The sequence below is a fragment of the Bos mutus genome, chromosome 2 (assembly GCF_027580195.1).
Source record: "Bos mutus isolate GX-2022 chromosome 2, NWIPB_WYAK_1.1, whole genome shotgun sequence".
In the NCBI taxonomy this organism is placed as follows: domain Eukaryota; kingdom Metazoa; phylum Chordata; class Mammalia; order Artiodactyla; family Bovidae; genus Bos; species Bos mutus.
In genome coordinates this window covers 643858-660793 of record NC_091618.1, presented here as the reverse complement: position 1 = coordinate 660793, position 16936 = coordinate 643858, and the positions used below count along the sequence as shown (strand labels likewise).

General features: G+C 54.9%; 1 protein-coding gene across 2 annotated transcripts in view; it reads left to right on the top strand.

Annotated features, from left to right (window-relative positions):
* Positions 1-1591: 1591 nt before the first annotated feature.
* The window catches only part of PADI2 (peptidyl arginine deiminase 2), a 59139-nt gene continuing 43794 nt past the window's right edge, over positions 1592-16936 (top strand). For both annotated transcript variants that reach the window (XM_070382026.1, XM_070382023.1), the window contains exon 1: positions 1592-1752. In XM_070382026.1, coding sequence (XP_070238127.1) covers positions 1661-1752 — 92 coding nt within the window. In that variant the 5' untranslated portion in view covers positions 1592-1660. The remainder of the gene's footprint in view (positions 1753-16936) is intronic.

Genomic DNA, 16936 nt, shown 5'->3' with positions numbered 1-16936 from the left:
GTCAGAAGTTACCAGGTTTTCCCAGGTGTGTGCACCTTGGGGGCAGATGCATGCCCCCAGCCCGACTCAGGCCTTCCCCCTTCCCCAGCTGTGTGCCTCCTAGATCTCAGCTACCCGGGAGCAGCTGGGCTCTTGGCCGTCTCCTAACGTGGGCCTCTCAAGGAGGCCGCTGGGGTCAGGCATCTGGGTGTGTCTCCGCTCTGAGCAGTTGTGAGCCTGAACCCTCTTACTCAGACGCACCCTGTCCCATGGCTCCTCTCCCCCAGCAGACTTACCCACTTCCCGTGTAAGCATCCTCTCCAGCCTGCACATCCTTCTTACAACCTCTGCCCTCTCAGAAACACCCCACTTCCGGCCCCTTCTACCAAGGGCCACTCAGTCCTTTGTGAATTATTTGGCTTGGCTTCAGAGCTGGAAGGGTCTGGGATGGGGATCCCGCCCAATGCCATCGTGCACCTCCAGTGGGCCCACAAGTCACAGGCTGACCTCTGCAGGGGCAGCCTCTCTTGCCCAGGGCCCCAGTGATCGATCCCTCACTGTCCCTGCACGGGAACATCAATATTTCAGTCCACAAACACTGGTCAGATAATCCCCTCTCTCCAGAGCTCTCAACAGCCCAGCAGGGGTCTTTGTCGACCCTGCCCAGGACACCTCCTGGCACTCCATCCAGGACAGCCAGAAGGGCCTCCTTCAATTCTGCCCCCAGCCACTCCTCACTGAGGACCCGTGCCAGGGCTCTCATTGCCCACCCATCAATCAATGCCTTGGCTTGACATTCCAGCCTCACTGCCACCCCCCTCCCCACTTCCCGTCTGTAATATTGACCTGATTGTTGGGGGGTTAATGGGGGCAGTCAGGCTGTATCTGGCTTCCCCATTTGGTCAGGAAGCTCCCTCTCTGCCCTTCCCTTCAGTCTGCAAACCCCTTTTTTTTTTAAAAAAAAGTTATTTATTTTAATTGGAGGATAATTACTTTAAATCCTGTGATGGCTTTTGCCACACTTGAGTATGAATCGGCCATAGGTGCGCGTGTGTCCCCTCCACCCTGAGTCCTCCTCCCGCGTCCCTCCCCACCCACTCCTCCAGGTCGTCACGGAGCACTGGCTCTGGGGCCCTGCTCCGCACAGCAAACTTGCCCTGGTTCGGGCAGAAGACCTAAACAGACGTTTCTCCAAAGAAGACACACAGATGGCTAAGAAACACAAGAAAAGATGCTCAACATCGCTCGTTATTCGAGAAATGCAAACCCTTCCTCCAAGAAGGCTCACTCCCCAGCCCTGGCTGGGTCAGCGCATCCACTCGCTCTGTCCCCGCCCCTGTGGCGTTTGCATTATCTGCCCGCGGGGCTGGAGTCGCCCAGAGGGGCAGCTGGCTCTGCGTCCTGGCGCCTGCAGCTGGGGGCCAGTGGAAAGTCTGTTGAATGAAAGAATGAGCAACTCAACTGCTGACGTCACCCTGACCAAGCTGGGGGGGCGTGGCCACGCTTGACGGACGGGCCCGCGGCCCATTGCGCGAGGAGGCCACGGGCTGCCCCGCCCACCGGCGGCCCGATAAAGGCGGGGCGCGGGCCGCGGGCGGACTGTTGCGAGGGGCTCACCTGCGGCAGGTGCTACGCCGAGCGGCCGGGCGAGGACGCGCGCGGGGCCGGGCGCTGCGCGACGATGCTGCGCGAGCGGACGGTGCGGCTGCAGTACGGCAGCCGCGTCGAGGCGGTGTACGTGCTGGGCACGCAGCTCTGGACCGACGTCTACAGGTGAGCCGGGCCGCCGCGCCCCTCCGCCTGCTGGCTGGGCCCGAAATCTGGGCCCAGAAAACCCGAGATCCTCGCCGGACTCGGGGACACGAACAGGCTGCCTCCAGCCCGAGTCGCCCCTCGTCCGAGGCCCCCGCGCCCAGAAATCCTGAGAACCAGCACCCAAAACTTGTGTCAGACTCCCCCATATACAGAGACCCCCAGATATGCAGACACAGCATGGGAACCCCCACTACCCCTTACCAAGAACACCCGCCGCTTCTCCCCAGACTTCCCGCCCCCGACCCTCTCCAGCCCTTCTCCAGGGACGACCTGGGCACCCCTCGGCTTCCCCAGCCTCTTCTCTTTCGCCTCCCCGCTCTGCCCTCAGCAGCGCCCTGAAGCCCCCAGACTCTCTGGCTCACCTCCCACCGCAGCCCAGACCCTCCCCCGACTCCCGAACCAGCTGAACTTCCTCCTGGATCCGCCTGGGGCATGGCCAGGGGGAACCTGGCCAAGGGGTGGCCTAGGCTCCAATTTCGCCCTGTGGGGGCTCCGGGCGATTGTCTGTCCCCAAGCACTGGCCAGGAGCACCCTGTCCCCAAATGCCTTCCCCTGACTTCACCCTGGGGTCAGGGAGGGGCCTTGTTCCACCAGAGGGAGGGTGTGGACGTGCGGGTTTTTGTCAGAAGAGCTCTCCTCATTCAGGACCCTGTTCCCACTGGCCCTGTTCTCCCGTCCTCAAAGTCTGGTGGGGTGCAGGATTCCTGGGACCGCAGGCCGTGGGATGGGGGAATGGAATTAAGCACCCCACTGCTCCCGCCCCCGCCAGGAAGCGGCCAAGTCCCAGACTGGTGCGAAGGAAGCGGTGGAGAGTCCCAGGTGGGACCCTGCAGTCCTCTGCTCCAGGTCCTTGAAGTGTTCCGCATTGCTGGCATGGGAGGGGTCGGTGCTGAGAGGAGGGAGCAGGGAGGACTTGGGGTGGGGACCCCATGCTGATGCCTGTGGGCAAGTCCCCCGATCCACTCTGTGCTTTGAGTGGCTTACTGCTCCCAAGTCATTCTGTCATCGGGCACCCTGCCTCTCCCAGCCTCTCTGACACCCCATCCCTGTGTCTTCCCCCACACCCTCCCAGCGCATTCCCTCTGTCACCTCCAGTGGCCCTGCCAGCCCTGCCAGGCCAGGCCAGTCCCCTGCCCCCTTCCTCCTCAGCAGGCACTGGCCGACCCCGAGGGCAAAGAGCCGGTCACCCTGCAGACCTGGGGGCCCTGTCCAGCCGTGGCCCCTGCCTCCAGTCTCCGTGTGTGAACCTCAGGGTCACAACTCAGAAGTGCAGTGTGGTCCAGGCCTCAGTGGCCCTGGGGGCGCTCCCCTCCCTTCCCCACCCCTGTCCTAACTGGGCACTGCCAGCGAGTGGGCCAGGAGCCAGGACACTCAGGCCTCTAAGCCTCAGCTGTCACCATACCCGCCTGTTTGTCCACCGGGGCACTTTTAGTGCAGCCTGAGAGGCTGGCACGATGCCTCCGTTGGGGGATGGGGAGTCAAGAAGGGGTCAGGCTCAGGCCCACCCTCTGTCAGAGGGGGGCAGAGAGCGGGGAAGGAGGTGCTCATCCCCCTCTAGCAGGGCGCAGAGGTGTGACCATCCCCTCTGTGCTTTCTCAAGAAGCCAGTCACAGCCCCTGCGACCCTCACCTCCTACCTGCATTCGGCCCAAGACCCTCTCACACCCCCCGCAGAGAAGCAGTACACTCTAGACCCCTGTTGTCCAGTGGAAATAGAATGCAAGCCACAAAGAGAGCCTTAAGGTTAAAATAAGCAGGTAAAGTTAATTATAATAATATATGCATGTGTGTTAAGTCGCTTCAATCGTGTCTGACTCTTTGCAACCATATGAACTTGTAGCCCACCAGGCTTCTCGGTCCATGGGATTCTCCAGCCAAGAATACTTGAGCGGGTTGCCATGCCCTCCTCCAGGGGATCTTCCCGACCCAGGGCTGAAACCCATGTGTCTCACATCTCCTGCACTGGCAGGCGGGTTCTGCACCACTAGCGCAGCTGGGAAGCCCTAGTCGCTAAGTCGTGTCCGACCCTTGCGACCCCATGGACGATAGCCTGCCAGGCTCCTCTGTCCATGGGATTCTCCAGGCATTAATACTGGAGTGCGTTGCCATTTCCTTCTCCGTGGGATCTTCCCAAACCAGGAATGGAACCTGGGTCTCCTGCATTACAGGCAGATTCTTTACTAACTGAGCTACGAATAGCTTATACTTTAACCTCAGTTCAATTCAGTTCAGTTCAGTTCAGTCTCTCAGTCGTGTCCGACTCTTTGCGACCCCATGAATTACAGCACTCCAGGCCTCCCTGTCCATCACCAACTCCCGGAGTTCACTCAAACTCATGTCCATCGAGTCAGTGATGCCATCCAGCCATCTCATCCTCTGTCGTCCCCTTCTCCTCCTGCCCCCAATCCCGCCCAGCATCAGGGTCTTTTCCAATGAGTCAACTCTTCCCATGAGGTGGCCAAAGTACTGGAGTTTCAGCTTTAGCATCAGTCCTTCCAAAGAAATCTGGTCTCCTTTAGGATGGACTGGTTGGATCTCCTTGCAGTCCAAGGGACTCTCAAGAGTCTTCTCCAACACCACAGTTCAAAAGCATCAATTCTTCGGTGCTCAGCTTTCTTCACAGTCCAACTCTCACATCCATACATGACTACTGGAAAAACCATAGCCTTGACTAGACGAACCTTTGTTGGCAAAGTAATGTCTCTGCTTTTGAATATGCTATCTAGGTTGGTCATAACTTTCCTTCCAAGGAGTAAGCGTCTTTTAATTTCATGGATGCAGTCACCATCTGCAGTGATTTTGGAGCCCAAAAAGATAAAGTCTGACACTGTTTCCACTGTTTCCCCATCTATTTGCCATGAAGTGATGGGACCAGATGCCATGATCTTCGTTTTCTGAATCTTGAGCTTTAAGCCAACTTTTTCACTCTCCTCTTTCATTTTCATCAAGAGGATTTTGAGTTCCTCTTCACTTTCTACCATAAGGGTGGTGTCATCTGCATATCTGAGGTTATTGATATTTCTCCCAGCAATCTTGATTCCAGCTTGTGCTTCTTCCAGCCCAGCGTTTCTCATGATGTACTCTGCATATAAGTTCAATAAGCAGGGTGACAATATACAGCCTTGACGTACTCCTTTTCCTATTTGGAACCAGTCTGTTGTTCCATGTCCAGTTCTAACTGTTGCCTCCTGACCTGCATATAGGTTTCTCAAGAGGCAGGTCAGGTGGTCTGGTATCCCATCTCTTTCAGAATTTTCCACAGTTTATTGTGATCCTCACAGTCAAAGGCTTTGGCATAGTCAATAAAGCAGAAATAGATGTTTTTCTGGAACTCTCTTACTTTTTCGATGATCCAGTGGATGTTGGCAATTTGATTTTTGGTTCCTCTGTCTTTTCTAAAACCAGCTTGAACATCTGGAAATTCACGGTTCATGTACTGCTGATATTTTAACCTAATATATCCCAAATATTAGCATTTCAATATATAATCAGTATAAAAATTGTTCAGAGCTAGTTCGACATCCTCTTTTTCATACTAAGTATTGGAAACTCAGCGTGTGTTTCGTACTGTGCAGCACGCCTCGGTGCGGACTAACCGCATTTGAGGCACTCGATGGGCGCCGCTGGCCGTGACCACTGTGTGTCCTGCGCAGCACAGGTCTGGGCGACGTGCCTCAGCCTTGGCACCGCTGCGTTTGGGCCAGGATGGCTCGTTGCCACCAGGGGTGTCCTGGGCACTGTGCCATGTTTAGCAGCCTCCCTGGCTTCTCACCCCCCAGATGCCAGTGTGTGCTTAGTTGCGTGCTTAGTCACTCAGTCGTGTCCGACCCTCTGTGACCCCATGGACTGTAGCCCGCCAGGCTCCTCTGTCCATTGGATTCTCCAGGCCAGAATACTGGAGTGAGTTGCTGTGCCTTCCTGCAGGGGATCTTCTCAACCAGGGATCAAACTTGCGTCTCCTATGCCTCCTACAGTGGCAGGCAGTGCTTCTCCTACAGTGGGAAGCCCATGGATGCCAGTAGCAACCCCCAGCTGTGACACCTAGAAACGACTCCAGATAACCCAGCCACCCATGGTAGGCCAAGTCGCCTCCAGCTAAGAACCGCTGGTCAGCGGAAGGAAGCCCCTCCCAATACCAAGGAGACTGAGCTGTTGTCACTCCTGATAGCTGTAATGATAGGAACATCTGTCAACATGGCAGAGGATAAGAGGTTAGACAGCATCACCAACTCAAGGGACATGAATTTGAGCAAACTGTGGGAGATAGTGGAGGACAGAGGAGTCTGGTGTGCTGCAGTCCCTGGGGTCGCAAAGAGTCATGACTTAGTGACTGAACAACAACATACCACGTGCATTATCTCCTCTTTTCCTCCCCGCAGACCTTGGAGATTGTGCTTGGATCATCTCATTTCGTAGATGAGGAAAGTGAGGCTCAGGGAGGTGAAGCCATTTGCCTGATGTCACACAGGACTCAGGTCTAGTCCTGTCTGGCTCAGAACTCATGCCCTTAATCTCCTCTCTAACCTCTGTGTCCTCAGCCACTTAAATTGTGTACGACTCTTTGTGACCCCATGGACTGTAGCCCGCCGGGCTTCTCTGTCCATGGAATTCTCCAGGCAAGAATACTGGAGTGGGTAGCCATTCCCTTCTCCAGGGGATTTTCTGAACCCAAGGATCAAACTCGCATCTCTTGGGTCTCCTGCACTGCAGGCAGATTCTTTATCACTGAGTCACTGGGGAAGCCCCTCTAACCTCCAGTTCAGATTGAATTAGATGACCCTCTTAACCTGTGTCCCTCCCAGCCCCAACCAGGGCCATGAGACACTGCTCCCGGAGACTTCACCCACCCCCAACTGACCTTCCGCTTCCCTCCCCACCCAGACACAAGTCCTGACTCAACCCCCGCGTGATGCCCCAGGGTCTCCAGTCTCCAAGGAGACACTGAGGGACAAGGTGGTGGGCCTTGGGCCCTGTCAGTGAGGGAGTGGTGTCTTGACCCCTCGGTCCTAAATCACAAAGATGAGTGAACAGACTGCAACACCCACCTGCTTTCCCAAGGGCTCTGGGTCCCCTCTCCTGAGACGCACACAGACCTCCTTCACCTCCAGACGCAATGCAGGGCCTCGCCCGCCCCTTCCTCGGCTGGCCCTGAGGGCCACCTACCCTCTCCCAGCAAAACCGGTCCTTTGGGGATGATGACCTGACCCAGCGACATTCTGAGGGCTGGCCTGCAGCACGCTAAAAACAGATGCACAGAAAGAAGGAAGTAGGAAATGTTTTTGTAGAGATTTACTTCGGGATCCTTGTTAAAGACACTTGCTGTTTCCTCTCCCCTCCCTGCCCCCCACGCAGCGTGCTTATCTGAGGTCTGGCGCGGGCCTCGTCTGCGCACCGGCCTCGTCTGCGCACCGGCCTCGTCTGCGCGGTCTCCCCCAGCGGTCCCTTCAGCCCACAGCTGCTGCTTTGGTGGGCCGACCTGAGTCCACATCTGATTCTGACTTGTTGGAGAGAAAGCGCTGCGTGAGTGGCACCCCCATGTCAATTTCATCCTGCTGCTCACCTCCGCCAGGTCCCCTGGGAGCCTGGAGAACGCACAGCCTTGGAATAAGGTGACAAGGCGGCTGCACTCTGCCTGACTCGTCCCCTGACCCACAAGCCCTGGGTTCATGCATCTGACCAGGAGGGGAACAGTGCTTGACTGGGTGGTGAGCTCTCTCCATACCCGTTTCCTGAGGTCTGCAGGAGCTTCCGGGCAGAGGTGATGTCATCGGTCGCCTCTTGCTTCTGTAGGGCTTTCTCTTGGCTGCATTTGACCTCATGATGAGCCCAGGAGGTTGGAAGTAGAGTGAGCCTGGGTTCCTTCCTCTGAGATTCCCCAAGGCAGAGGCTGGCCAGCCATTTCTCCCAGCAGGGCCTGGCCCGCCACCTTCCGACCGAAGACAGGAGAGGGGGTAGCAGGGAAGGAGTCCCAGACGTCAGTGCAGTAAAATGCTGGGCAAACAGGGCTCAGGGCAGTTGCACATCCTGCCTTGGGGGCACCTGTGTGCTCAGTCACTAAGGCGGGTCCAACTCTCTGTGACCCCATGGACTGCAGCCCGCCAGGCCCCTCTGTCCGTGGGATTCTCAGGCAGGAATACTGGAGTGGGTTGCCATGCCCTCCTCCAGGGGGTCTTCCCAGAGACAGAACCTGTGTCTCCTGCAGGCTGAGCCACCTGGGAAGCCCCCAGCCTTGGAGGAGAACCTGCCAAAGCTAAATGCAACCCCACGTCACTCCCTCAACTCAACTCAGATCGCCCTCTCTCTGACTCTTTGTTGGTGTGAGTGTTTTACAAAGTGTCCTTAGGACCCGATCGAAGGGCTAGGGCCTGCGGTGCCTGAGCCCCACCGGGTGTCAGGCACCCCCTCCTGCTGACCCACCTGCCTCCACTCCAGCCTCGCCGGTTCTGTAGACGCTGCTCTTGGCCCCTGACTGCAGCTCCTCCTCCCTGCTTCCGGGCCTCTGCAGGTGTTGTTCCCTTTGCCTGGCACGTGGCCCCCAGACCTCTGCAAGCCTGGCAAGACTCAACTCCTGTCACCTCCTCCCAGCTTTCTGAACTCCTCCCCACCCAGCCCGCATTTCGCGGTGCCGACCCCAAGCCCCAGGCGCTCCCCACCTCAGGACTGCTGCTTTTCTTTGTAGATCTTATTATTTACTTAATATTGCTAGCTAACTTATTCTGTACCAGGCAGCCTTATGGGCACTTTGTACATTCATGACATATGCATTTCATAATTTGAGTTCAGTTGCTCAGTCGTGTCTGCCTCTTTGCAGTCTCATGGACAGTAGCCTGGCAGGCTCCTCTGCCCAGGAAAAAATACCAGAGTGGGGTGCCATTTCTTACTCCAGGGATTTGACAATTTATTTGTGTTTAAACCTCACAGCGAGCTTCCCAGGTAGCTCAATGGTAAAGAATCCACCTGCCAATGTAGGAGACACAGGTTGGATCCCTGGGTCGGGAAGATTCCCCTGGAGAAGGAAATGGCAACCCACTCCAATATTCTTGCCCAGGGAGTCCCATGGACAGAGGAGCCTGGCGGGCGACAGTCCCTGGGGTCGCAGAGAGTCGGAATGACTTAGTGACTGAACAGCAGCAACAAAACCCGCAGCAGCGTCGTGAGCAGGTGCTGTTACGGGGAAACGCACTGGGGGAGCTTGTCCACGGTGGCGAAGCTGCATGATGGCGGCGTCGCGGAGCCCACGCCTGTGGCCGCCCTGGCAGGCCATCTTCTGGGACGGGTGTTGTAGGTGCGTCTTCCCCCTGCTCGATGCCTCCCTCGTTCCTGTGAGCCTCCTGCCCTCAGGTCATTGATGGCTCCTTGGTTGGCTGGCTGGATGGATGGATGTGGCCAGGGGCGCACATAGACTGGATTGTCACCAGGCTCCACCACCAGCCTCAGGGATGGGCACCGCTGGACGGAACGGCGGAAGGCCAAGGGCATGTGGCCGAGCTTGGCCAGGGCAGCGTTGCCCCTGAGAGAATGACAGAGGTGGAATTCAGGCCAGGCCAGGTGGCCCCATAAATTAGAACAACACCCAGGGCCCTCAACTCTTACAAACAAGGAAAGGCTCTGGTTCCAGGCTAGTCCCCAGGGAGTGGCAGCTCCCTGTGGTCAAGCCCATCGCTCCCTGCACGGCTGGGGTCCCCCAGATCTTCTGTCCCTAGCCACAGGGCCTGAGTCGGGTGGGAGCACAGTGGCAAGGGCTCACCCCAGTGCCCATCCCCAGCTGGACAGGCACGTGGTTCAGCTTCGGGGGAGGCCAGTTTTTGGTGGCAGCTTTGTCCTGCCCAGCAGTGCCCGGCCCCATGCCCAGGACACTGACAGCTTGCCTTGGTCACTTATCCTAAGACCCAGGGTAGGATGCCAGCTTTTGGTGTCCACTCTCTGGACTGATGCCCACCTGCAAAATAAGTGGGGGCTTCTCGTTTGATCCTTTCCTGACCCAGGCCTGGCACTCCCCCTCCTTCACCAGGTGCCCCTACCCAGATGATTTTTAGGGAGGACTGGAACCCCTGGATCTCTCCCAGGACAGGAGCAGCCAGGCCTGGAGCTCAGAAAGCTTCAGTTTCCCCCACATCCTGCCTGTCTCTGTCCCTGAGACTCAGAGCAAATGCTTGCCCTCTGTGGGCCTCAGTGTGCTCATCTATAAAACGGGATGACATTAACACGGGTCTCGTGGGGTTGTCAAAAGGATAGACTGAGATTACGTGGGCTTAGGACTTAAAACAGTGTCCAGCACGCAGTCAGTCGTAGTTTTCGTGAATTAGTATTGGGTTTTGTGCATGTTGAATCGACTCTCTATGACCCCATGGACTGTAGCCCACCAGGCTCCTCTGTCCACGGGATTCTCCTCCAGTCAAGAACACCGGAGTGCTTGCTGTATCCTCCCCCGGGAGATCTCCCATCCAGGGATTGAACCTGTATCTCCTGCGTCTCCTGCGTTGGCAGGCAGGTTCTTTACTGCCACTGCCACCCGGGAAGCCCGTTGGGTTTATTATATTATTAAGACAGATAACAATGAACTGTGGCCTCAAAACGCTTAGAATGTTCACGGGAGAGAAACGTTGAAGACGTGTTAAGTATTGTTTGAAGCACCAGCACAGGGAGGGAGAGGTGGGTCCTGGCTGATAGGATCGGGAGGACTTCCTGGAGGGGGTGGCAACCCAGCTGGAGGATGGACGGGGGTTCACAGTGTGACCCGGACAGGCCATGCAGGAGCAAGGTGCCTGGCAGGAAAGTAGGGACATGGAGGGGCAGAAAGGGTGTAGTTTCTGTAGCCTGGAGTGTAAGACTAGAGAGTGGATTCGTTTAAACCTGGGCTTTGAACGCTGGGATCAGGCATTAACCTTGGATCTGCAGGGAGTGGTTGCAGGTGTCTGGGGAGGGAGTGACCATGGATTAGATTGTTTCTTCCCTAAGGACAGGGCCCCTGGGCAACTAGTGAGAGATGCTGCTGAGCCCACCAGGCACAGAAGAGGGCTGGCTAAAAACAAGAGTCATGGTCTGCCTTCACGGATCCCAGTCCAGACCAGCTGCCCACTCCAGGGCTCCAGCTGCCTCCCCCTCAGAAGGCTCCGGGAGGGTGCTCGCCGTGGGGCTGCATGCCAGGCTGGCACCCACAAACCCCCTCAGATTCCTGCAAAGACCTGGGGACAGGATGTCACACCCAGGCTGCCAGGAGCTGGGTTCACAGTGGAGTAAGCCCTGCTGGTGTTAACGAGGCCCAGGGCAGGTGGACAAGCTAGGAGAGCCAGATGCCAGCAAGCTGCAGGCACGTTCTGCCCTCAAGTCTGGGGCAGAGGGAGCGTCCCAGCCCTGCGAGGCCAAGCTGGCCCTCCCCACTGACTACGGGAGGACCACAGAGGCTGATGGCTCCCTCGAGGTCACACGGCATCTGTGGGGCTGAGCAGATGTTAGGCTGCAGCCCCCAGAATCCCCTTGGGCCAGGCACAGTAAACACGCCTCTTCTTCATCTGACACTGCTTTCCAGTCTTGCTCACAGTTCCTTTGTTTGATGCCCGCTGACTGGCCGTGTCCCTCCATCTCCCCGGCCAACACCCCGCCCCACGCCACCGCCAGCGCTCCCTTGGACAGCTGCGGCCACCTTCCCACTGGTCCCCGGCCCCAACGCTCTCCTGACTCTGCCTCCCACCCTGCACCCTGGAGGAGCTGTCTGTCCCTGCGCAGCGGCCTCGGGGCCTGCAGGGGAGCGGCCGGCTCCTCACCGTCGCCTGGGTCCTCTCCCCGCTGCTCTCCCTCTGTCGTGCTCACAGACTCCAGCCACGTTAACCTTCTTCCATTTTCTCGAACATGCTGGGCTGAGTCCACCTCAGGCCAGCACCCACGCTGTCCTTGCTGCCTGGAAATCTCTGCTCCTCTTCCTCTCATCGCTTTGGGCAAATTCAGCGGTTCCCACACTGGTCCCTGGACCAACAGCTTCGCCTGGGAGTTTGTTAGCAATGCGGTTGTCTCTCACGGTGTATGTGTGTCACATCTTCCGTTTATACTCTTTCAGTTCCGTTCAGTTCAGTCGCTCAGTCGTGTCCGACTCTTTGCGACCCCATGAATCGCAGCACGCCAGGCCTCCCTGTCCATCACCAATTCCCGGAGTTCACTCAGACTCACGTCCATCGAGTCAGTGATGCCATCCAGCCATCTCATCCTCTGTCGTCCCCTTCTCCTCCTGCCCCCAGTCCCTCCCAGCATCAGTCTTTTCCAATGAGTCAACTCTTCGCATGAGGTGGCCAAAGTACTGGAGTTTCAGCTTCAACATCAGTCCTTCCAAAGAAATCCCAGGGCTGATCTCCTTCAGAATGGACTGGTTGGATCTCCTTGCGGTCCAAGGGACTCTCAAGAGTCTTCTCCAACAACACAGTTCAAAAGCATCAATTCTTCGGTGCTCAGCTTTCTTCACAGTCCAACTCTCACATCCATACATGACCACAGGTAAAACCATAGCCTTGACTAGACGGACCTTTGTTGGCAAAGTAATGTCTCTGCTTTTCAATATGCTATCTAGGTTGGTCATAACTTTCCTTCCAAGGAGTAAGCGTCTTTTAATTTCATGGCTGCAGTCACCATCTGCAGTGATTTTGGAGCCCCCCAAAATAAAGTCTGACACTGTTTCCACTGTTTTCCCATCTATTTCCCATGAAGTGATGGGACCAGATGCCATGATCTTCGTTTTCTGAATCTTGAGCTTTAAGCCAACTTTTTCACTCTCCACTTTCACTTTCATCAAGAGGCTTTTGAGTTCCTCTTCACTTGCTGCCATAAGGGTGGTATCATCTGCATATCTGAGGTTTTTGATATTTCTCCTGGCAATCTTGATTCCAGCTCTTGCTTCTTCCAGCCCAGCGTTTCTCATGATGTACTCTGCATAAAAGTTAAATAAGTGGGGTGACAATATACAGCCTTGACATACTCCTTTTCCTATTTGGAACCAGTCTGTTGTTCCATGTCCAGTTCTAACTGTTGCTTTCTGATCTGCATCCAGGTTTCTCAAGAGGCAGGTCATGTGGTCTGGTATTCCCATCTCTTTCAGAATTTTCCACAGTTTATTGTGATCCTCACAGTCAAAGGCTTTGGCATAGTCAATACAGCAGAAATAGATGTTTTTCTGGAACTCTCTTGCTTTTTCGATGATCCATGCAATTCTATTTGTCAGTTCTCCAATAAAGTTGCGGGGAAGAAATGCATGTTCCTCAATCTGCTGAGTCAGAAACCCTGGGGTAGCCTGACAATCTGCATTTTAACAGGCTTTGCAGGTGTGGCCAGTGCAATTCAAATTTAAGAACCACTGATCTAACAAACTCCAAGCTATAATTTAGAGTGTAAAATTAAAACTTCAACTCAAATGCCACGTCTTCCAGGAAACCTTTCTCGACCTCCAGACCAGGACCTCGTGGAACCCCATACTTTTCCTTTAGAGCAGTTTTCACAGCTGTCATCAAAACTGTGCAATCCATCAAGAGCCTTTTTCTCTTCCACTCGAGTATTTGCTCTATGGCCCCAGGAGCATATTTCCTATTTTGCTCTATCCCAGGACCTGCTGCTGCTGCTAAGTCGCTTCAGTCGTGTCCAACTCTTCGCGACCCCATGGACTGCAGCCCACCAGGCTCCTCCATCCATGGGATTTTCCAGGCAAGAGCACTGGAGTGGGGTGCCTAGCACACGCCTGACACATAAAAAGTCCTCAATAAATTCTGTCACATGAATGGCCACATATGCAAGTCCCCTCTTCCAGCCCTTCCTGGGGCGAACATTGACTGACTGCATGCCTGTGCTAAGCTAGGTGCTGAAAGTGAAAGAAAATACACTCTCTGCCTCCAAGAAGATGAGCTGCCACCAGGGAGAATAAACATGGATGGAGCCAAATCAGTTGAGTTGAGTCATCCGGGAAGGATGAGTTGCCAGGCAGAGAAGCCAGGGGAAAGGGTTACAGGTGGAAGGGCCAGCACATGCAACGCGCATGGCGAGATGAGACAGCGCCGGGAGTCGGGACGGTGGGGCGTTGCAGGCGGTGAGGCGGGCAGTCAGTTTGGGATGCGGTGGCTGAGTACCACTGTGTGAGTATCAGGCCCCAGAGTCTGAATTTTACTGTTTGGTGGTCACTGAAGAGCCACTGAGTATTTTCCAGCAGGCAAGTAACCTGATTTCTTTCCCTTTTTTTCAATCACTCTGATAATACAGTTTGGAAAACCAAGAAGGGTGGGTCCATTCATTCATTTATTCCTGAAATATATACATTGAGTGTGGCCGTGTCCTGGGTGCTGGGATATGATGGGCGGTGCAGATGTGGCCCCCGCCTGTCCTTCTGTCCACATATCTTTAGCCTCTTTCCCGTAAGCCGGAGGTCATGGCCACCGTGATCCCAGCTCTGTCCCCTCCATAACTGTCCCCCTGAGCCCCTCCCTGCAGCCTCCAGGGAGAAGCGAGATGCCCACAGCCCCTGGCTCTTGGGTTTCTGCAGGGGATTCTAAGAGGTTCTTCCTGGGGAGGGAGGCAGCCAGCAGGCTCCACAGGGAACAATGGGCACCTTTGTTGCTTCTGCCAGGGCCACTCCATGAATAGCTGTTTGCTCAGTTCAGAGCAGAGCTGGGACGGGAGGCTGTGGGGCTCTAGAGCTCCAGTGTAGGTGAGGTGTTAACCCCCAAGCCTCTGGGGCCTCCTCTAGTTTCTCACTGGCTCCGAGGGATGAAGGAGGTGGGGAGCATCACTCAGAGCGACCATTGTCAGAGTCGGGCCCTAAAAGATCATCCTGCCCTGTGAGTTTACAAAGCAATTTTTTAATAGAGTTGTATGCAGAAACAAAATGAAATAATAGTGCTCTGGTTAAAGGGGGTGGGCATCTAGCAGAGGGATCCCCGCCTGGTCAGCACCTCTTCGCCACCCCTTTGTCCAGACCCGCCCCTCTGTGCTCCCCAGACTCCAGCCAGCCTTGTCCTGGTCCCATCCTTTCCCTTTACTCTTGAAACAGAGAGGACAAGTGCTTCGGCCAAGGCCACCCAGCAGCTTTATGGTCAAACCCAGGGCTTGCACTAGAGTGATATCTCCTAGACCTGAGCGCACAGCTACCCAGACTCCCATGATTTTTACCAAAAGCATATTCTAACTCTAGTATCATTGACTTAAAATTTTCTTTAAACCATCTCTTATTTTTCTTATAACTTTAAGTGGAGATCTTATATCATTACCATAAATGCCAAGCCTTTATCAATTTCCATAAAAGATAACACGTTTAATGAATACCTATCTTCTTTTAAATTATGCCACCTAAAAGTATCTCATGGGTACCCACATCTCCTTTTGGGATTTCCAGCCTGGCATGTCTAAAAGGTTCACTTCTGTCCTGCTCAGAACATGTGAAAATGTTAGTCACTCAGTCATGTCCAACTCTTTGTGACCCCATATACTGTAGCCCACCAGGTTCCTCTCTCCATGGAATTTTCCAGGCAAGGATACTGGAGTGGGTTGCCATTTCCTTCGCCAGGGGATCTTCCCAACCCAGGGATCAAACCCAGGTCTCCTGCATTGCAGTTGGATTCTTTACCATCTGAGTGACCAGGGAAGTCTGTCCTGCTCAGCTCCACCCCCTCTGCTGAGTGGGTGTGATGTGCTCAGCCCTGTGCTAGGCTCTGGAGGAGAACAGACCTTGCCCTCAGGGCCTTACAATCCAGAGGAGACAGATTGGCATCCCGTGGCAACAGGAGACGTACCCCGCCCCAGGGAGGAAAAGACAAGGCCTGTAGGATGGGAGGGATGGGTGGTCATTCTTCATCTTATGGGTTGACAAGTGGACACTCAGAAGGTGCAAGAGACACATTCAAGTCCCCCTCAGCACGTCAGTGGCAAAAGGGGTTGAACCCAGATTTTTGGCACATATCCCCCCAAGCCAGGGTTTCTGCCTTCTGCCCAGACTCTGTGCCGCAGCACACCACAGCCAAGTGTCCCCATGATGGGCTGAGTGGTTTGGAAGAAGACAGACAAGAAACAGAGTGATTCTGAAACCTTTTTTCACAATCTCCTTTTCCAGCCCTGGGCATGGGGCTGCCCAGCCCTTGCTGCTGTCTCCTGATAGTGCCCGGGAACGCAGTAGTCTTCACCAGTAACTCTCACCGTCTGTGGCCTGGATCAACGAGGCCCCGCCTGGTGGTCTGTTTGCCTGGTGGTCTCGGCAGACTCCCACTCACGGCCTTGGCCACCTGTCCCAGGACTCTAAGCGCCAGAGTGCAGTGCTGCACGTCTAGACCAGTGGCTCTCGAGCTGTGGTCTGTGGAGCAGCAGGACCAACAGTTCCCAGAAACATGATAGAAATGCAGCTTCTCAGGCCCCACTTCAGGCCTCGTGTTCAGTTGCTAAGTTGTGTAACTGAGTCCTTGCGATCTCCTGGACTAAAGCATGGCGGGCTTCTCTGTTCTTTGCTACCTCCCAGAATTTGCTCAAATTCCACTGAGTCAGTCCCACTATCTACCCATCTCATCCTCTTTCGTCCCCTTCTCCTCCTGCCCTCAATCTTTCCCAGCATCAGGGTCTTTTCCAATTAGCTCTTCATATCAGGTGGCCAAAGTACTAGAATTTCAGCTTCAGCATCAGTCCCTCCAATGAATATTCAGGGTTGATTTCCTTTAGGATTGACTGGTTTGATCTCCTTGCTGCCCAAGGGACTCTCAAGAGTCTTCTCCAATGCCACAGTTCAAAAGCATCAATCCTTCAGCACTCAGCTTTCTTTATGGTCCAGCTCTCACATCCATACATGGCCACTGGAAAAACCATAGCTTTGACTAGACAGACCTTTGTCAGCAAAGTCATATCTCTGGTTTTTAATACGCTGTCTAGGTTCGTCATAGCTTTTGTTCCCAGAAGCAAGCATCTTTGAATTTCATAGCTGCAGTCACCATCTGCAGTGATTTTGGAGCCCAGAAAATAAAGTCAGCTACTGTTTCCACTGTTTCCCTTTCTATTTGCCATGAAGTGATGGAACCGGATACCATGATCTTCATTTTTTGAATGTTGAGTTTTAAGCCAGACTTTTCACTCTCCTCTTTCACCCTCATCAAGAGGCTCTTTAGTTCCTCTTCGCTTTTTGCAGTTAGAGTGGTATC